The sequence below is a fragment of the Dromiciops gliroides genome, chromosome 2 (assembly GCF_019393635.1).
Source record: "Dromiciops gliroides isolate mDroGli1 chromosome 2, mDroGli1.pri, whole genome shotgun sequence".
NCBI classification, from domain to species: Eukaryota; Metazoa; Chordata; class Mammalia; order Microbiotheria; family Microbiotheriidae; genus Dromiciops; species Dromiciops gliroides.
In genome coordinates this window covers 677023746-677045876 of record NC_057862.1, presented here as the reverse complement: position 1 = coordinate 677045876, position 22131 = coordinate 677023746, and the positions used below count along the sequence as shown (strand labels likewise).

General features: G+C 47.1%; 1 protein-coding gene across 9 annotated transcripts in view; it reads right to left on the bottom strand.

Annotated features, from left to right (window-relative positions):
- DYSF (dysferlin) overlaps window positions 1-22131 on the bottom strand; it is a 255076-nt gene that overhangs the window by 6917 nt on the left and 226028 nt on the right. For all 9 annotated transcript variants that reach the window (XM_043987208.1, XM_043987210.1, XM_043987212.1 and 6 more), the window contains 9 exons: window positions 21628-21756; window positions 21031-21186; window positions 19595-19686; window positions 17765-17935; window positions 17431-17573; window positions 16297-16436; window positions 13853-13941; window positions 13394-13489; window positions 11694-11835 (listed from right to left, as the gene is read on the bottom strand). In XM_043987208.1, the coding sequence (XP_043843143.1) occupies window positions 11694-11835; window positions 13394-13489; window positions 13853-13941; window positions 16297-16436; window positions 17431-17573; window positions 17765-17935; window positions 19595-19686; window positions 21031-21186; window positions 21628-21756 (1158 nt within the window). The remainder of the gene's footprint in view (window positions 1-11693; window positions 11836-13393; window positions 13490-13852; window positions 13942-16296; window positions 16437-17430; window positions 17574-17764; window positions 17936-19594; window positions 19687-21030; window positions 21187-21627; window positions 21757-22131) is intronic.

The following is a 22131-nucleotide window of genomic DNA, read 5'->3' as shown; positions in this document are numbered from 1 at the left end:
ATGAGGAAGGAGACAGATGGAAGCCAGATCCCAAGCCACCTTCCTCTCCCCATCAGAGAACACCCATGACAGAGTCACTCTCCCCAAAGGGGCCAAGACTGGCTAGAAACCATTCTGGAAGAGGAGTTCAGAGAACTCTCCATGCTCCAGGCTGTCAGGTCACTTCTGTGGGCTCCAGCTTCCCCATATGCATAATGTGGGGGCTGGACTCTGTGACCTCTCAGGTGCCTTTCAGCTCTAGCATCCTATGGCCTCATGTGCCTGAATAGGACCCCCTCCTCTGAACCTCACAACCACCTGGCAAGTCGGTGCTGTTATAATCTTCATTTTACTGCATGTGTTGTCTCCCCAAATAGAATGAAACTCTTTGAGGGCAGGAACCATTTTGTTTTTATCTTTGTATCCCCAGAATCTAACACAGTCCTGAGCATACAGCAGGAGCTAAATAAATGCTTGTTGATTGACTGCTGTTATCATTATTATTGTCATTGTTGTTCAGTCACATTCAAGTCTCCATGACCCCATTTGAGGTTTTCTTGGCAAAGATCCTGGAGTATATTGGTCATTTCCTTCTCCAGCTCATTTTACAGATGAGGAAACTGAGGCAAACAGGGTGAAGTGACTTGCCCAGGGTCACACAGCTAGGAAGTGTCTGAAGCTGGATTTGAATTCACCACTGCCTTAAATGCGCCATTGGGCCCCTGTACTTCGTTAGCTCAATAGTTATGGGATGGTGTTAACAAGGCCCAAGGTCTGTCTGGGTCAGCTAGTTATCTTTCCTCTATGTTTCTAACCCTGGCCACAAGTTGGTGCATTCACAACTTCCTCTCTAAAGTACCTTAATCCTCCAATCAGCCAGCATATATCAAGTGACTACTATATGCCAGCACAAGATGATGGAGCTTAGGGAAATACTTTTCATCCTTTAAGTGATTTTATCCTCCCAACAGACCTTGGGGGCTGGCCGACTTCGATGAGGCTGCGATCCCATCCGTGTGGTCACTCACTGCAGACCACAACCCATCCTTTCCTTTTCATCCTGTGTGAGATTTGACCATAGGTGCCCTCAAATCTTGCACAGGATTACCTGTGCTGAGGGCCTTGGTATAACATTAGTATTATTAACCCCATTTATGGATGTGGAAACTGAGGTTCAGCTGCTTGTCCAGGGTCATCCAGCTACCATGGGTCAGAGGCAGGATTTGAATGGGGGACTTCATTCCCTACATCAGGCTGTCTCTCAGCCCTGGGTTCAGAAGGGTGTTTTACTCCAACCACAGATTCACCCCCAAACCCCAGGTACTGACCTTGGCTCCAGACTATTCCTGACAATGAATGAATCCCTAACCCCGGACACAGAGTGAACCTCACTCTGGCCTCAGACGTCTCCCTGGGTCTCCCATCTGGCCTACCCTTCTCCGTCTCTGCTGCCCCCTGTGCCCAGCTCTCTCCCCTGCCGGGGCCTCAGGCTGGTTTGGGCTCCCTCCCGCAGGTGGTTCCCCTCTCTGGCGTGGGTTTTATGGCCAGCTCAGGCCAGTCTGCACTTGAGCCCCCAGGGCTAGTTTTATGGGGCTAGTAATGAACCAGGAGCTCAAACAGTTCCTGATGGGAGCAGCTGGGATGGGGGGACCCCGCCGAGGGGAATGTGCCCCCGCTTGCCCCAAGCCTGGCGCTTCGCTCATTACCTCTCCCATCCAGAGGCCTTTTACTAGCTGTTTATTGGATGTGTGGTGCTGGCAGACATGCGGCCTGGGCCGAGGCAGAGTCTGGACCCAGTGGGTGTGCTGGGCCCCAGGCTGGGGGCGGGGGGGCAGTGTGCTTCTGACCAAGGGGGAGGGGATGGATTTTCAAAGCAAGATCCTAATGCTTTGCCACTGCTTCTAGTCTTCACTAACTGGCCTCCATGGAACTTGAGCTCATCAGGTGCTTTGTTCTGGCCTCATCAGGCCACATCTGGAGAATGGTGTTCAGGTCTGGGCACCTCATTTTAGGAAGTATGTGGATAAGCTGGAAACTCTCCAGAGGAGAGCAGCCAGACTGAGGAGGAGCCTCACGTGTACACCAAGTAAGATTAGAGGAAAGAAGAGAAAACTCAGTCTTTGAGTGGGCATCGGTATCCCCCAAAGCTCTGTCCTGGCCCCCTCTTCTCCTATTATTTCACTTGGTGATTCTATCAACCCTCACAGATTCAATTATCACCTTTATACTGATGATTCTCAGTTCCGTTTGTCCAGCCCTTACCTCTCTCCTAACCTCTAATCTCACATTTTCAACTGCCTACCGCACATCCCCAACTGGATGTGCAGTCAGCATCTTAAATTCAACACTTCCAAAACAGAACTCATCTTTCTCCCTAAACCCTGCCCACCCTCCTGTCTCCTCTGTTACTATAGAGGGCAACACCATCTTCCCAATCCCTCAGGTTTCTAACCTAGGAGCCATCTTGAACATCTCTCACCCCCCACCTCCAAGCTGTTGCCAAGGCCGGTCAATTTCACTTCCGCAACATCTCTTGCATACTCCCCTCTGCAACATCTCTTGCATACTCCCCTCTGCAACATCTCTTGCATACTCCCCTCTGCAACATCTCTTGCATACTCCCCTCTGCAACATCTCTTGTAGATTTCACCTCTGTAGCATGTCTTGTAGATTTCACCTCTCCAGAATCTCTCATCAATTTTACACACCCCTCTTGTAGCTTCTCTCCGATATACCCCCCTCTCTCCTCTGACACTGACTGCCCTATCACCCCGGCCCATGCCCTCATCACCTCATTCTTAGTTTACTGCAGTAGCTGCTGGTGGGTCTGCCTGCCTCAAGTCTCTCTCCACTCCAATCCATTCTCCATTCAACTGTCAAATTGATAGTTGAATCTCTCTCTCTCTCTCTCTCTCTCTCTCTCTCTCTCTCTCTCTCTCTCTCTCTCTCTCTCACACACACACACACACACACACACACACACACACACACACCCCGATACACACACATATACTATTCAATCACCTTTCAGTGTCTCCCTATTGCTTCCAGTACCACACAGAATTCTCTGGATTTTAAGGCCCTTTCTAATCTAGCCCCCTCTTACCTTTCAAACCTTCTTACAAATACTCTTCCTTTCAACATATACTCTGTGTTTCAGGGACACTGGCCTCTTGGCCGTTTCTCAAACAAGACACTATATCTCTCAGCTCCAGGCATTTTCACTGGCTGTCCCCCATGCTTACAGCTCTCTCTCCCTCCTCCTCCTCCACTTCCTATCTCTCTTTGCTTGCTTCAAATCTCACCTTCTTTCCCAGTCTTCCTTAATCCTAGTCCCTTCTCTCTGTTGATTGTCTCAGTATGTCCCAAACCAAACTTAACATCTTTCCCCCAAAACAGTTCAGCTTCTAGACATCCCCATTTTGGTGAGTGACATTATCAGTCCTCCAGCCATCTGGACTCAAAACCATGGCTCCCTCTCATCACCTACATCTAATATATTGTCATGTCTTATTGATTTTAAAAAATATATTTAAGAAATATATGTGGGGGCAGCTAGATGGCGCAATGGATAGAGCACTGGCCCTGGATTCAGGAATACCTGAGTTCAAATCCGGCCTCAGACACTTAACACTTACTAGCTGTGTGACCCTGGGCAAGTCACTTAACCCCAATTGCCCCGCAAAAAGAACAAAAACAAAAAAAAAGAAATATATGTGGAGGGCAGCTAGATGGCACAGTGGATAGAGCACTGGCCCTGGATTCAGGAGGACCTGAGTTCAAATCTGACCTCAGACACTTAACAATAATTACTAGCTATGTGACCCTGGGCAAGTCACTTAACCCCCCATTGCCCCGCAAAAAAAAAGAAATATATGTAAGAAAATAAATGTTTGTTCATTGAAATTATTTTTAAAAAATAAAGTTTGACTGCTATCTTCTGTTATGACATCACATTCATTTTTTGAAATGTCCCCCATTCAAAATGGACCATCTTCTATAGCATAAAAATAAGCATCTTTCTGATATGTTCTCATTTACATTGCTGGATTCATTGGGGATGTTGTGCTCTCGGGTCATCTTTCTTTCTTTTCTCAACATCATTTTTCTCGAAATCTCCCTGCCTCTTTCTCTAAATTCCTCATTTTTAATTTTGGTCAGGTCTACAGATCCCCAGTGAGGGGACTCCTTCTTCCTATATAGCTAAGTTCCTCTTCAGCAACATAATGTCCTAGAGAACTACCTTGAGCATCCCTGAGGTTAAGTGACTTGCCCAGGGTCATACAACCAGGACGTGTCAGAGGTGGGGCCTCCTGAGTCTGGGGCCGGGTCTCTATCCATTACACCACTCTGTCTCTCATTTCTTAGAGCACCAGGATATTCCATAACATTCATCTATAACAGTTTATTCATCAATCAGCCAACTGAGGGGCAAAACTTACTTTTCTGCTTTGTCATTGCAAAGAGCCCCACTATCAAGAAATACAGCAGCCCTTGTATAGGAAAGGAAGCTGAGAGGCATAGAGGTTGTCATAATGGTTTTCTCAGGGTCTTGAACCTAGCTGGTGACAGAGCTGAGGCTCAGGCTTCCTACCCCTGAGCTCTTCCTCCTACACCTTTCTTCCCTCTCGGCCATTTCCAAATGTTCCTGGGACTGGCTATGGCTTGGTCTCTGAGGACTGAAGTCACTTGGGAGCAGTTAACAGCTGCGGGTAGGGTTGTGCCCTTGGTTCTCACCCAAGCCCCCAGCCTGGCTCTCCTAGAGTAAGCTGTCAGCCGGCTATGAACTCTGACCTTCCTTCCCACTGAGAAATTCTCTATGGTCAGAGCCAGGACTTGGTGTTAGAGAAACATAGCAAGCTCCAGCCAGGCTGCGGCAGCCAACGGTCTGAGGGGCAGAGAGGAGAAGGACTCTCTCTCCTTCTAGCGTCCAGTCAATTTGGAAAGAAAGTAGGGGAAAAATAAACAGCCAAGCACACTAATACACTGTTGGTGGAACTGTGGACTGGTCCAACCATTCTGAAAAACAACTTGAGATTATGTAAGAAAAATGACTAAATTATGCATACTCCTTGACCCAGCACTGCAATAGTGAGGATATGCCCCAAGGAGTTAAAGACAAAAAGAAAGGCTCCATAGACTCCAAAAGACTCCTATCAGCCTTTTTTGAAAGAAAGAAAGAAAGAAAGAAAGAAAGAAAGAAAGAAAGAAAGAAAGAAAGAAAGAAAGAAAGAAAGAAAGAAAGAAAGAAAGAAAAAAGAAAGAAAGAATGAAGGGAGAGAGGAAAGGAGCGAGGAAGGAAGGAAGGAAGGAAAGAAGGAAGGAAGGAGTGAAGGAAGGAAGGAAAAGGGAAGGAAGGAGGGAAGGAAGGAGGAAGGAAGGAAGGAAGGAAGGAAGGAAGGAAGGAAGGAAGGAAGGAAGGAAGGAAGGAAGGAAGGAAGGAAGGAAGGAGGGCCCTATCTTTTTGGAAATAGAAGAGCATATTATGGTACATGAATGTAACTAAATATTTTTATGACATAAAAAATCAGAGAAATATGATTTCTCTGAATTATTGTGTAGGAAAAGAAGAGCCAAGAAAATCACGTATACAACAAAAACAACAATGGAAACTAAACAACTCTAAGAGATCAATCTTGTTCCCAAGGGAACAGAAGATGAAATGCTCTCCTCTCCTCTGGTTAGAGAGGTGGGGAACTACAGGGGTTGAATGGTGCATGTCAAAGAAAACAACGTACTATGTAAGGATAGCTCTATTCTCCAAAGTGCTTCACATACACTGTCACTAGGAAAGCTTTCCTGGCTAAAATGACAAATGTCTGAATACCTGATGACCTCACTGTACAAAGAATCTCATTCCATGTTTTGTAAGTAAAAACTTAACATGGTCTGTGTCCATAGTGGTCCAGTCCTTGTTCCGTGTTCCATCCCCTTCGTGACCACATCTCCACCAACAGTACCCCTGTACTGCCTCCAGGAAGTGTGCTTACCAAACCCTGACTAGGGGTATCTTAGAGCTGGCTCTTACCTTACCCAGAAACTCTGGGAATTGGCCCAAGTATGTATAAGAGGCAAGAAAGGATCTCATAGGGATATCCAACTCCAGCCTGTCCAGCCCAACTGGTGCTTAGTCCCTTAGTCACTCGTCAATGAAACCCACCTCATGGACCAGCCAAGGCAACCATTGATAATAATCTCAGGCAAACCCTGGTGACCTCTTCTTCTTTCCCTATCTACCGCAGACCTTCTAACAGGATTTTCTTTCGATCTTTCTCCCCACCCCCAGTGCCTACTACAGTGCCTTGCACAGGCTAGGTCCTCAGTACATGTTTATCAGATGAACAAAGGCACACCTGCTAAACAGGTGTTGAAGGGCTTCCATCTTTTGTCTAGCTGACACGGATGCTCATCATTAGTCTCGTGAATGTGAATGACAATGAATGCCCCAACACTCTACTCGGCCTTTGAAGGCAACTTGACTTTGGCTCAGTCAATGGTGGTCACAAAGGACGTTCCCTTATAAACTAAGCATGTTCATCCCTCCTAATCAAACCATGGACAGACTCTCCTGAAATGAACCTCTACATACCAGAGGCATGTTCTTTCCACGCCCTTCTCCAAGGAAGGTAAACTTCGGAGCTTGACTCTCTTCTGGTCACATTCAAATATATCCCTAAAATGCACATAGTGGGACATTCTACCCAATCCAACAAGTGTCTGTTAAACGTAGGAGGCATCGTGCTAGATGCTGGGGACACAGACACAAAATGAAAGACAGTTCCTCCTGTCCAAGAGCGTATGCTATGTGCACAGATACATTTATACATGAAAACTTTAGGGAGATGCACAAAGAGGATCAGCCTTGAAGAAACCTCAGAATTCTAAGAGTTGGAGGTGAGGGGGAATGTACCTTCCAAGAACCCAGGACAACCTGTGCAAAGGCATAGAGGTGGGAGATGGAAGACCTAGGCCAGTTTCCCCGGGATGTACAGTCAGCGAAAGGTGGTTATTTTGATAGCTATGTGGAAAGTGAGTTAAAGAGACGAGATAAAGGAAGCTGGGAGGATCATTGGGATGGTTTCCACACTCAGGGAGAGCTGAACTTGGGTGATAACTGATAAATGAAAGGGACAAAGGGGAGGCAGTGTGATACAGTGGATAGAGCCCCCACTCTGTAGTTGGGGAACATGGTGTCAGATCCCACTTCTGATGCTTATACTACCTTGTGACCTTGAGCCTCAGTTTCCTCATCTGAAAACTGAAGGGGCTGGTCAAGGTTAATCCACCCATAAGCATTTATGAAGCACCTACTGTATGCCAAGTACTGTGCTACATACAAAGAAAGGGAAGAACAGACAGCTATTCAAGGCACCTTGGAAAGAAAGAGTGAAAGGAAAGAGAAGCCTGTGTTCAGTCTACTGAAAGGTCAGAAGCAAAGAGCTGGATGGAGATGCTGGATTCTGTGGGCCGAAAACAGAGAGGCCCAGAGGACATAATTAACCCCAGTCCCCACAACTCCAAATGGTAACTCAGGACAAGGTGCCAAGATGTGAGGATGAGGAAAGAGCCCTGCGCGACCCACACAGGGGAGAGACACACAAATATAGTTTGAAATGCAGACCTTCTAACAGGGCACTCTAATTGCTACTTGGGAAAGCTTTTTTTGTTGTTGTTTCTTTCAAGCTGGGTTCTACTTGAGGTATTTCCCAGTTTATAAGTAGAAAAGTCCTCAGCTTTGGTTGTAGGAGCTAAAAAAAACTTTTAAAATAAAATAAAATAAAAAACAAACCCTCTAAGGTTGCAATGAGCCATCTTGCTGAAGCTCTCTGCTCCTCCATCTATATGTGTTTATCTTTCTGCCATCTATGGTCTACACACAAGGCCCTTCCTGTGGTTTCTGGGCACAGCTTTTCACCTTGTACTCAAGTTATTTGGAATTTAAAGGACAGGGGTAATTGGTTCTTTGAGGCCCCTCTGAGGTGCTGTGTCCTGACCCCAGGGGAGGAAGCCACACCTGCCAGGAGGCCGGCTTCTGTGCCCTCTCTACCCTCAGCAGCTATTGGCAGCTCCTGGAAGGGCAGACACATGGGGGACACAGCTCTCCTCCCTTACACCGCCTTCTAATGTAGGGATAGAAATGTCCCAGTCTGTAGTTCATAGTCATAGAGGGGTTAAGTGACTTGCCCAGGATCACACAATTTGATTTGTGTCCTAAGAGGAACTCAAACCCAGGACTTTTTGATTCTGAGATCTCCATCCATGATACCACCATTACTTCTCCAAGTGAGAGGCAGGTAGGTGGCCCAACCTGGAATGAAATCCAGATTCAGACATCTACCAGCTCTGTGTGACCCTGGGCAAGTCACTTAACTGCTGTGTCTCAGTTTCCTCATCTGCAAAACGGGGATGAAAATAACACCTACCTCTTCCCAGGAGGTTGTTACTAGGATCAAACAAGATCGTATTTGTAAAGTGGTTTGGAAAAACTTGAAGGACCATATAAGTGCTAACTATTAATAATAATAAGGATTGATGATGTTAGTGATTATAGAGACAGTTTTATGATCCTATACTTTTATTGGACATTTTATGGTTGAAAAAACACTTTGTATACATTATAACAGTGGTTTATTGAATGGATAAATTTTACTTTACTCTTATAACAATTTTAGGGGGTTAGCATTGTTAATGTTATTATCCCCATTTTGCAGATGAAGACACTAAGGCCCGGAGAAGTGGTCACACAGCTGGCCAATCCCACTGCACAACCCCATCTCTCTTTTCTTCCAAGGTATTCCTCCTTCTCTTGGGCTACCATGATGGTTTTCCCTATACATACTGTCCCTATGTGGCCCCCTGACCTCTCATGCCCACATCTGTTTCCCATCTGTCCATTTTCATACTTGTCATAGCAGAGCAATTATGTGGCTAATGGCTTTAGAATTAATCAACTCATTGACATTAAAGACTGAGGTTCCCATTAGAGCAGCAATTCGAAACTCCCAATTAGCATCATTGTTTCAAACTCAGCCAAATATAATTAAAAGCAGGATATAGGGCAGGGATGGAGTGCAGGGAGCGGTGACCATGGGATTTGGATGAAGAGAGTAGTGACTGTGATGATGGCAATAGCTTAGGTGGGAATATTGATGATGGTCATGAATGTGGTCATGGGGATGAGGCCAATGGTAGCAAAGGCTAAAGGGATGATGGTAATGATGATGGCGACAGTGACGGTGGGGATAGTAATAACAGAATTTCCTTCAGTGTCTCTTCATGAGTTTACTCTTCAATTAGCCCTGATTCCTTACTTGGTCTCAGATCTGGAAGGGACCTCAGAGGTCATCAAGTTCAAACCATACTTGAAAATGAAGACTCACTATGACACACCAGACAAATTCTCCTCCACTCTCAGCTTGAATACCTCCTGAAAGGGGAGTTTCACTACCTTTTAGAGCGACCCATTAGACTGTGGGACAGCTCGAATTGTTGCAATGTTGTTTTTTCTGACATGTAAACTGCGGGGCCAAGCAAACAAAGGCAGATCATTTTCCCACTGTGTACCCCTTCAAACACCTTAAGGTGACAATCTCGGCAATCAATCAATCGACGAGCATTTATGAAGCCTCTGTTCTGTGCCAAGCACCGGGGATATAAAGACAGAAAAGAAGTAGTTCCTGACCTCAAGGGACTTCCATTCTATTGCAGGAGACAACATATGTGTGTGTGTGTGTGTATATGTATATGTGTGTGTGTATATGTATATGTATATGTGTGTGTATGTATATGTATGTGTGTGTGTGTGTGTATATATATATATATATATATATATATATATATAAAAGGACAAAATTAATTGAAGGGAAGAGGGGACACTAGGACCTGGGGGGGGGTCATGGAGACTCAAGTGTTCCACACACTGAAAATTCAGCCAAGCATCCCATGAGCCAAATCCTTCAGTCTCCACCCCAGCTCCTAACCCTGGTAGACCAGTGACATATAAAGGGGTCACCTCTTGGGACCCAGAGCAGGGGTTTGTTCTTAACTTTTGGCATGTGTGTTTGTGTCCTGGACCCCTCTGGCAATCTGGTGAAGGTCATGAACACCTTCTCAGAGTAATGTTTTTAAATGCAGGAGGTACATAAGATTGTAAAGGAACCTAATTATATTGGAAATAGAATACTCAAAATAATTTTCCCATTCAAGGTCATGAACCCTGTGAAATTTCTCCAGGGGCCCCAAGACCCCTAATCCTGAGGCTTAGTCACTGGGGAAGTGCAAGGAATTCAGCCCTGTCTTCCTCCCTTTCATATTTCAAGGTTTACCTCTTCTGACCATACCCCCCAAAAGCTACCGATATCTCTATAACAGATGGTCCTCCACACATTACCTTCCTGGCCAATGGAAGGCTCTAAACAGTCTGGTAATCATTCTTCAAAATAATAATAGTAATAGGTAATGTTTATAACACATTTTAAGGTTTGCAAAGTACTTAAAAATTATCTCAAAAAATATTATCTCATTGATCCTCACAACAACTCGGGGAGTAAAGTGCTTTTATTATCTCTACGTTTGCAGATGAGGGAGCTGAGAGATGTTAGGTGACTTGCCAAGGGTCACACAGCTAGGGGGTGTCTGAGGCCATTTTTGAACTCAGCCCTCCCTGACTCTGAATAAGGCATTTGATCTACTATGCCATGCTTCTTCCCAACCTGATTTGTATGGTGAATACTCAAGGCCTTTTAACATCCAGTCACCCTCTTCTGGAAATCCCCTGCATTTAAGACAGCAAGTTTGAATGCCACCTCAGATACTTATTAGTTTCATGACCCTACACGAGTCACTTAACTTATTAGGCCTCAATTTCCTCATCTGTAAGATGAGGGAGTTAGACCTGATGACCTCCACAGTCCCTTTCAGCCCCTGTGTTCCTTCCTAAAATGTGGCACCAATAATAACAAGGAAGGTCCTACAGATGTGGTCTGACCCAAAGAGAGTACAGTGGGTTCATCAAAACACTTTTGTTGTTGTTCAGTCATTTTTCAGTCATTTCTTGGCAGAGATCCTCGAGTGGTTTCCATGTTCTTCTCCAGCTCATTTTACAGATGAGAAAACTGAGGCAAACAAGATAAAGTGACTTGCCCAGGGTCACACAGCTGGTAAATGTCTGAGGCTTCATTTGAACTCAGAAAAATAAGTCTTCCTAACTCCAGGCCCAGTGCTCTATGCACTATGGTACCACCTAGCTGCCCATCAGGACACTAGGTCTCTCTTAATACAGTCTAAGTTCACATGAGTTTTCTTGGCTGCTGACTGATGTTGAACTTGTGGTCCACTAAAACCCACAGATATCTTTCAAAAAAATTGCTATCTAAACATTCTGTCCCTATTTTATCTTTGTGAAGCTGATTTTTTTAAAAACATAAATGTACAACTTTACACTATTCCTAATCCATTTTATTTTATGATTCATACATTTCTATAGGTGATATATGTTTTATTCTCCCTCATGATACCAAGAATTTCCTCTGAGACAAGAATTCATATCCTCCCCCTCAAACTAGGGGCTCCTGGGAAGAGGTTCCCCAAGGGCATTTGTCTATCTCCCCAATCATCCCTATGTCTTTTGATAGCTCACAGATGCAGAAGGGGATCGTAGAGATGACAACAGTGATGAGGCACCTGCACACCTAGGACCCAGGGGCTGCTCTCACCTTCTTTGCGACCATGCACACTTGCTCGGCAGGCAGGTAGTCAAAGGGGAAGATGAACCGCCAATTAAAGTTGCCCTCTCCTCCCAGCGAGCGATAGTGAACATCCGTCTTTTGCTTGTGCTCCTCAAAGCCAAGCATCCAACTAGAGAGAGATAAGAAAAGATAAGAGCTAGAGAAATGTCCTGGAAGGATGGGGAAGAAGGAATATGTTGTCCAAAGTTTCTTTCAGTTCTGACATTTTATGTTCTGTCTTAACATTCTCTGTTCTAAGCCCCACCCAATCTGTGACATTCCCTGTTCTAAGGCCTCCCCATCTCTGACATTCCCTGTTCTAAGGCCCCTCCCAGCTCTGACACTCTATGTTCTAAGGCCCTTCCCAGCTCTGACATCCCCTGTTCTAAGGCCCCTCCCAGCTTTGACATTCTCTGTTCTGTGTTGTAACGTTCCATATTTGAATGTTCTGTCCAGCTCAGATCTTCTAAGCTCTGTGTTCTAAAATCCCTCCCAACTCTGAAATTTTAAGTTCTCTATTCTAACATTCTGTCCTGACGTTCTAGGTTTTCCTCCTGCTCAGACCTTTTATGTTCCATGTTCTAAGTTCTAAGCTCCCTTTCCTATCTAAGTTAGACAATCTTGCATTTTAAAAGCCATGCAGGTGAGGGATACGCAAAGCTAAGAATCCCTTCTAAGAGTTCATTCCCTCACCTGTGACCATTTTTTCTTTCCTATCAATACTGGATTTCACATGGGAGAGGGGCTTGAAGTCAGATCCACTAACCGGTTTGGGCTGCATTGGGCAGTCACCGAACGCTTCTTACTGAACTACGCGGGCTTAGTCGGCCTGGCACATTGGGAACAAACAGGACCTCAGGCAAGTGAGGGGTTCCCCAAGGGGGAAGAATTCTCCACTGACCACCGGTCTAACAGAACGGCTCATAAACAAAAAAGCTGCTAACAGGAAAGGGTGAGCCAGTGGAATTCTCAATTTCCTTAATTTCCTGAGCTCTTTTAAATAAAACTACCAATTTTAGATTGCTCCCCTCCTTTCTTGTGAGGGGAATAGTGAACATTTGCAGAGAAAGACAGTATTGGAGTTCCCTCTACCCCAACAAACCTGAGGGCAGGGGCTGGGGGTCTCCCCATCAGACCAGGGGCTCCCTGAGGGCAGAGGACTCCAGTCTCTTCCCTCCATCATCACATTGAAGGTTCCCTACATGCAGGGGCTGTGTCTGCCCCTTACAGATGGAGGTCAGGATCCTCATTTATTCTAGCTGAGATTTAGTGTATTATTTTTGAGTGACAAATGCCAAATTGACCCCCAGTCCTCATTAGCTTATTTCGATCTTCTCTGTGCAATTCACAGCTCCTGGGTTCATAGAACCTCAGGCTTGGACAGGACCAGAGACATAATCCAGTCCAACCTGACATGTTGCAGACAAGGAAATTGAGGCGCAGAGAATGCAGGGCACTTCTGGGGCCTCCTCCAGGGTAGGGCCTGTCTCCCCACCTCAGGCCACCTCTGCCAGCCTCCCCTCAGGCTCTCCCCACAAGGGCCCAGCACATCTCTCTCCTTGATGACACACGATGCTTTTGTTGCTCTTTGTATACACGCGGCTTGGCACAGTGCCTGCCATACAGTAAGTGCTTAATAAATACTCATTCATGATGATGATGAAGCCAGTGACTGAGGCAATCCCTACCCTTTCACGTAAATGTCACTCATCTTCTCCCCGGTGATGCTGAGGTCGTCCAAGATGACGTCCTTGGTGTTCCAAATGATACATCGCAGGAGAAACCTGGGGAGAATAGGAAGAAGCGGCTTAACCCAAGCTCCCTGCAGGAGGAAGTCAAGGGATTCCAAATGGTCTTGGGGGCTCCTGAGGCCCAAAGAGGTCGGGGTGCTGGGTTTCATGCCTCCCCAGGCACTCAGCTTTTCACAGAAAAATGCTGTCCCCAAATGCTGGCCAAAGCCCAGCCCCCTCAGGCTGTCCACGGAGGGACCTCTTACCTTAGTCCCAGAATTCCCCCTCACCCCAGCCTCAAGATGGCCCCTAACCCTGGCTCCTGATTCATTCCTGAACTGAAACAAAGGAAGCTTTGGCCAGATGACCCTGCACCCGGACAGAGAAGCGGGGCCCAGGGTGCGAAGAGAAAGTCACCTCTTGGCTTTGCGGGGGGTAATTTTGAATGAAGGGCCAGGTGCTCCCAGGGCCTTTGGAAATAGGTCGATCCACATTTGCAGCTTTCCCTGTGAAGAGAGTTGGCCCCATGAAATCAGAGTGCCTCAGTAGCCCCTTCCTGCCTGTCGCCTCAGGCCCTGTCCTCTGCTCCCACTAGATTCCAAACCAGCAGCCCATCTCTCCCTGCTGCCTGCTTTGTTCCAGCTTTCCACTGCCCTGGTGTTAACCTAATCCCCAGGCCCCACCTTTTGGGGCTGACGGGACTCCCATCAGTTCTTCAACACGGGCCCCATTTCCTCCCACATGGAGGTGAATTCTCCAACAACAAAGGGCAGTTCAAACAAAGGAAGGAAGGAAAAAATTGTCCCTGGAAGTAGTGAGCTTCCCATCACAAGGCATCCTAATATTGACCCAGGTCAAATGCTACAAGAAGCCTTCAAAGCAACACTTTAAGAAAATGAACACCCCGGCATAGACCCCAGGGAGAGAGCTTCAAAATCAGAATTCAAGATAAGAGACCCAATGTTGAGAGAGACCCCAGAGGAGCCCCCTTGTCGAGGAGCCTACCTGGGATACTAAGCTCAGCTATTTCGGTCTGGATCAAAGCGCGGTTTAAGCGCCCTGAAACAAAGTGCTCTTCCTGTCCTGGTTACATTGATGATTATTTCTGCGGCCATTTACCCCCCTCACCCCTAATGGCCCTGCCTGGGCTATTTAACTCACTGGTTTGATTTTTTGTTTGATCTCCTAATGAGGTCAAGTCATGGGTTTGAATCCCACCTGGGACCAATTAGCTTCACTATCTTAGCCCTTAATTCCAGTTAGAGACCAGTCCCTGAATTCTGGCCAATAGACTGATAGCCAACCCAATCTCCCTTGGTCAGTCAGGGAAAATAATACAGTGCCTCGCATACAGGAGATGTTCAATTAAAAGGCCACTGAAAGAATGGGAGAATGGTCTAGAACAAGGTAGAAACCGTGGCATTGGCCTCTGCAAAAGGCCAGTGAGATTGACATCAATGTCTGGGGAAATCCTAGAACAGGTGATTAAAGAGTCGGTCAGTGAACATCCTTTTGCGTGAAGCTTTTGCAACTGTTACTGCCCTCTCTCCTAAATTACCTTGTGGACCCCCTAGAATCTATCCGAAGATCCCAAAAGGGTGCATGGGCCCCAACGCAAGAACCACTAGACTGAGAGATCTCTAAGATCCCCTTCCATCAGTCAGCCCCTAGCCAATGGATTCTGCGCCCCGTACTCCTTTCCCCTTGTTATAATTCTTAGCAAATGGGAGCAGCTAGGTGGCGCAGTGGATAAAGCACCAGCCCTGGATTCAGGAGGACCTGAGTTCAAATCCGGCCTCAGACACTTGACACTTACTAGCTGTGTGACCCTGGGCAAGTCACTTAACCCCCATTGCCCCACAAAAATAATAATAATAATAATAATAATAATAATAATAATAATAATTCTTAGCAGACGCAGCATCTTCAGTCTCTATGACAATACTCTAAGCCCCCCAAGGGTAGACACTATTCTCTTACAGAGCCTGGCAGAGGGCCGGACACACAGAAAGTATTCAAGACTCAAGAGTATTCCAAGGCCAAGCTGAGATGCTGAGGCCTTTGTGTTTTAGACGGACCAAGGCTGAGATCCCTGTCTGCAACCGCAGAAGGAGAAGCCATCGGATCTCAGCTGCAAGGGTCTTTAAGGGGGCATGTCGTCTAACCCTCCCATTGAATAGATGAGAGACTTGCCCAAGGTCATGCAGCTAGTACTGGGCATAGTGGGAGCTTTGTTACCCAAGGCCTTGACACTGGGACCAGCCCCCACCCTCTTTCCTTCCACTCCCTCCCTTATGCTGGAAGAAGACCATTAAGACTCATGCCCAAGGCTCTCCTTCTTTCCCCCATGGTGGGCAGACCCTTGGAATCTCTGGCTTTCCTGGATCTGATAGGTGAGCAAAATTTTGCCTTATCTTGCCAGGCTCCAGCCTCCATACTACTTCCTGGTCTTCATCTTCCCTCCACTTGAGCCCCCTCCTCCCCTCCACCTCTGTTTTAACTACTGTTGTCCCCCAACAGAACGTAAACTCCCTTCATTTTCATCTTTGTACTCCCAGGGACTAGAAGAGTGTCTCATACACAGTTGGTGCTTAATAAACGCACATTCTCTGCCCAGAAATAGAATCGGAAAGGGCTGAGGAAAAGCCCCCAAAGCCTATAACCCTCACGGGTCACTAAGGAGGTGCAAAGGGTGGGGAGCCTTCTTGGCGCCACAAGCAAGAGTGACCGTGGGCCTCCCTGAGGCCAGGAAGCTGAGCAGACCCCAGAGAACGCGACTAACTTTCTCTGCTGCCTCCCGTCGGCAGGGGCTGAGCAGACCTGGGGCTTTGGTGACAGCGGGAGCACACAGCGGGTCCTACCTGTTCGATGTCTGGCTGCAGGGGGCTGTAGAGGGACCGGCTCTCCACGTGCTCAGGAACCAGACCCTGCTGCCTCAGGACAGCCAGTGCCAGCCGCTCCTCCACAGGACCCAGGTGGGGATTCGCAATCTTGCCATTCTCTGAACCCCAAAAAAGACCCAAGACGGGGTTAGCAGGAGCCAAGCCAGCCTTCAACACCAGCAGAGGAGGGGGCTGCCTGCTGTCGGAGGAGGGGGCTGCCCGCTGTCAGAGGAGGGGGCTTCCTGCTGTCTCAGTCCAAATCACTGAGGATTCTACTTGTCTACATCTTGAGGACCCAAGACATACATGGAGAAGAGGAGCCAAACCCAACATACAGGAAACCTCCTTCCCCACCCCTAGCCTGACACAGCATCTGAAATTCCACCATTAGAGCTATTCCATGGGGTTAAACACTGCATCCTTTAAAGACTCCACCTTCCCAGTACAAAAGCCCTTCTGGCTTTGTTCACCTTGTTCTCCCCTAGCAGAATGCTCCCCTTCCCCTTCACGGTTGCATCCTTCAAGGCCTAATTTAAGGTCTACTTCCTCCATGGAGCCTTCCCTGCCCACAGGACTTCGGACCTGCCAAAGACCTTAGTCATCACCCCCAGTGCAAACCCCTTCATTTTTCAGAAAAGTAAATGGAAGCCCAGAGAAAGGAAGGGACTCGTTCATTCATGGGGCAGCTAGGTGGTGCCATAGTGCACAGAGCGCTGAGCCTGGAGTCAGGAAGACTCATCTCCCCGAGTTCAAATCTGGCCTCAGACACTCACTAGCTGTATGACCCTGGGCAAACTGTCTGCCTCATTTTCCTCATCTGTAAAATGAGCTGGAGAAGGAAATGGCCAACCTCTCCAGGATCTCTGCCAAGAAAACCCCAAATGGAGTCACAAAGAAGTGACTGAACATTTATTCATGGTCACAGCTAGTTAGTGTGAGATTTGAACTCTGATCTCTTGCTCCCAGGCAGGTGCTCTTTCCATTCCAGCCCAAAATCAGAGAGAACTTAGGGGTCGTCTACCACAATGACACACACAGGATGATTATTTAAGTGCTGGAAGGCAATGCCGTGGAATGAGCCAAGGCCTGAGGGTGGACGGAGCTGAGGCTCACCGATGTCTTCAAGGGTGACCTCCGTGTCCTGGAACACCACCCGGTCCTGGTGGTACACGGGGGCTTTGGCCTTGTTCTGCTGGCAGAAGAGATGCAGGAGCTGAGTCGGGCGGAGCTGGTCCCTCCACTGATTCGGTCCCGAGCTAAGACCCAAGAAGAGGCAATGTGAAGATACTTTAGTAAAGGGACCAAGGGGCAGATGTTTCCATGCACCCGTGTGTGTGTGTGTGTGTGTGTGTGTGTGTGTGTGTGTGTGTGTGTGTGAAGACTCTGCCCATAATAGCCCGTAACGTTGACAGAAGAAGCTGTGACCCTGGTGGCCCCAGGCACTTACATGCAGTAGGTCTGGGGGAGACCACATCGTGCACCAAACTTGGACAGGAATCGATTCTCCAGGTCAATGACCGTCTCCCCAATCTTCTCATCCTTAGAGAGGAGGTCATAATCATATAGCATGATCTTGAGGTCCTTCTCCAGTGGCAGGGTACAGGTCAGTTCATACATCCTGCAGGGCAGAGAGCCCATCAGAGAAGGACTGGACCAGATGGTGCCTCCATCATCAGCCCATAGGGATTTCTTTCTCACCAAAGACCTGCAGCATGTACAGCCTGAAACACATATTCTAGCACTGAATCAGCCTGTACTCCAGGCTTGGGAGGCATCTTATTGCCCTAACTAGGCTCAAAACTCCCTGAAGGCAAGGACCAAGTCCTCTCCTCCTGTCTCCCCTACAATGTAGCCTTGCCCATGGCTAAGCACAGGCACTCAGTTATGGTTTAATAAGTAAATAAACACATGCACGTATAAATAAATGAATTTATGAATACGTTAATGAACAAATGAATGGATGACTTAATTGATAGGGGAGATAAATAAATGGGTGGATGGATGAATGGGTAGATAGATGAATTAGTGAATGGATGAATGAAGGGATGGATGGATGAGTTGGTGAATGGATGGATGGATGGATGGATGGATGGATGGATGGATGGATGGATGGATGGATGGATGGATGGATGGATGAATGGGTGGATGGATGGATGGGTGGATGGATGGATGGATGGATGGATGGATGGATGGATGGATGGATGGATGGATGGATGGATGGATGGGTGGATGGATGGATGGATGGATGGATGGATGGATGGATGGATGGATGGATGGATGGATGGATGGATGGATGGGTGGGTGGATGGATGGATGGATGGATGGATGGATGGATGGATGGATGGATGGATGGACAGATGGATGAATGGATGGATAAGGGCAGAGGCTGCCTCCTCCATTTGGGTCGGTAAACGAATGAATGAACAAGTGACCAAACTCTTATTCTGCTCTGGGAAAAGACATAGCTGTGGTCTACTGATGAATGTTAAAAATAGAAGGATGAGGGGGGCAGCTAGGTGGCACAGTAGATAAAGCACTGGCCCTGGATTCAGGAGGACCTGAGTTCAAATCAGAACTCAGACACTTGACATTTAACTAGCTGCAAGTCACTTAACCCTCAGTGCCCTGCAAAAAAAAAAAAATAGAAGAATGAGAAGTCCTTGCTCTTAGCAGAGCTTTAACTAGGCATGGGCAATGAGAGCTTTGTTCCCACAATGCCAAAATTTAGAGGGCACCAATAGCACTTGTAGCCAAGCAATCCAGAAGCAAACATGTAAGAATAATATCAGATAAATAATTAGTTAAAATAATTTCTTTAACTACCAGATTGCATTTTTTCTATGAGGTCCCCACAACCAGCACATTCTCTTGATGTCCCTCAGTCTCTGTCATCACATAGGGTTTTGTCCCAAGGTCTCTCACTCTCACACACACACACACACACACACACACACACACACACCACCACCACCACCACCACCACTACCACCACCCACAATTGAGTGGCTTGTCTCCTCTTTGGGGAGAGCCTCCCCACCTTGACTTTGTCTCCAACTCCTGGGAAGCAAAAGCATTAGCAATTCAAGTAGCATTGGATGAAGACCTACTATGTGCCAAGTTTTGTGCTAGGGGATACGATGAAGAAATGGAGATACAGATGTAAGCCCCTTGGTGGTGTCTCCCTGGCCCCCTCCCCTCAGCCCACCCTGCTTCCCTGCCCCCATTCGCCTCCACACACCCAGCTCATGCTTCATGGAGACGGGTCCTCTTCACTTACTTTCCAAACACAGGCTCCAGAGTGCAGGGGATGTAGTTTTCCTGGTCATTCACTGTTTTTTTCCCCACAGAAATCTTGATGTAAGGGTCACACTAGGGGATAGGACAGATAAAAAGCAGCTGTGATGGCTGATCCAACATGTCTTGAAAATTCTTCTTAGGTAACAGTGCTTAGAGATCACTGCCTCTGAAGTCACAGAACCTGGATTCAAATCCTACCTCTGTGGCCTTGAGCGAGTCACTGACCCTCTCTGGGCCTCAATTTCCTTCTCTGTAAAATGAGAAATCTGAACTAGATGGCCCCAAGGTCCCTTCTCCTTCTCTCCTCTCCTGCTCTTCCTTATTAGCATCATCGCGATCACCATCATTATTTTTTTGTTTTTGTTTTGTTTTTGTTGTTTTTTTAGTGAGGCAATTGGGGTTAAGTGACTTGCCCAGGGTCACACAGCTAGTAAGTGTTAAGTGTCTGAGGCCAGATTTGAACTCAGGTCCTCCTGACTCCAGGGCCGCTGCTCTATCCACTGCGCCACCTAGCTGCCCCAATCACCATCATTATTACTAACTCCATCTGCCTCCTCTGAACTCCCCCTAGGCTCTTTCCTCCATTTCCGCACACGTCCACACAGCATAGATGAGGTTAGATTGGGAGAGGAGGTAGGAAAGGCAGGTTGTAATTGCATTCAAAGTTCTGATTTTACACAGAACTATAGGTGCTTAACCAGTCCTGACCCCAACTCCACATGCGTCATAAAGGGGCCCGCCAGCTGCCTGCAAATTAAGGAACATCCCCTATTAATAATAATAACAATAACATTTACATAACACCTTAAAGTTTGCAATACATTTTATCTCATATGATCTCTACAAAAAGCCTGGGAAATATTGTTATTATCCCCACTTCACAGATGGGGAAACTGAGGTTGAAAAAAGGCTAAGTGACGGGAGTCACACAGCTAGCAAGTACATGAGGTGGAATTTGAACTCAGGTCTTCCTGATACCAGGTTCAGTGTTCTGTCCACTATGCTAGTTGCCTTATCAAGGCCAAACTTCTCAGCTGAACATTTCTTAATAACAACTGACACTTGATGGTGTTTTAAAGTCTGCAAAGCAAAAAGATGGGATAATTTCGGTTACTCACTTGGAGTCACACAACTAGAAAGTGTTCATAACAGAACTTGAGACCAGGTCCAGGTTGACTGCACATGCAATTGGGATTGTCTCAACCCTTTTCCCTACACGTGCTGCTTGCATATACCGTTGCCCTCTGAAAAAGGATCCCTTCAAGCCCACCTCCACCAGGCAGCTTCCTCTGACCTCCTAAAATTCTATTTTGTCCCACCTCGTTTCATGTGTGACCCTTGGGTCCCCAGAGGTCAGGAAAGGCTAAATCCCATTGCCCCTTGGTTCGAGAGGAAGTGTGGGCCCTGTGGTGTTACCTTCCCATTGGGGTCCTTGGGTTGAAGGCCAAAAGCTCGGATGATATAAACACGAACCAAACACTCCTGGGGCCCCTGGGCAGGAAGCTGGTGAAACTGCCTTGGGGGCAAGGGGACGGCCGGGTCATCTGGCAGGGGATAGATTTTGAACAGTCCCTGCAAAGAGACTGGGGTTAGTTTTCAGCAGCAGCGGCAGCACCCTCCCCGTCGTCCTGTTTGCCAACACCTTCACTCTCACTGTCCACACCACTGAGGTCATCATTATTGACATCACCATGATCAGTGCTCGTCCCTCACCACGGCAAGTGCCACCATCAGCCCCATTCCCACCACCCTCACCACCTTCCTCATCACTTTCTCTACCCACCACCAACCATCATTACCATCACCATCATCCTCATTACCTTCATCCCCATTACCACCATCATTGATCCCACCCTCATTACCATCACCATAGTCACTGACATCTATTCAAACCATTCATTCTTCTCCATGAAACCAGAGGTCCCCATAATACATAATACCCACCCTCTGACCCCTTAGACACAAGCTATGTAGAATCCCGGGTGTCAAAGGTGCCCATGTGGGCCTGGTTACCTTGAACTCCCCAATTACAGATGGGTCTTCCATCTCCTCCTGGGTCTTCCCCCGGTACAGTTTGAAGGTGTTACAAAAGTCAGACAGACCCTCAAAGCTCTCTACATTCTCCAAATCAGTGTCATACACCTGCCAAATATGGTGGAGAGACCAAAAGAGAGAAGAGAGAGGAGGAAATGGAGGGGTAAAGAAGGAGAAGAGGAACAGAGAGATACAAAGAGGAGAAGAGGGAAAGAAGTTAAGAGGAGGAAAAAACAGGTAGGAGGATTCAAAGGCAGGGTGCGAGCAGGAAATAGAAAGGAAGGAGAATGGGAGAGAGAAGAGAAAGGAGGGAAAAAGGAAGGGGAGGAGGGAAGATCAGAAAGCAGAAAAAGGATTTTGAGAGATGGAGGAAGAAGGTGAGAGAAAGACAGAAGAGGCAGTTGAAGAAAGCTGAGGTCAGGGTGTTTGTTCCATGTGGTTGGGGAATAGAGTGTTCTGCTTAAGGGACTATTCAAACTATAT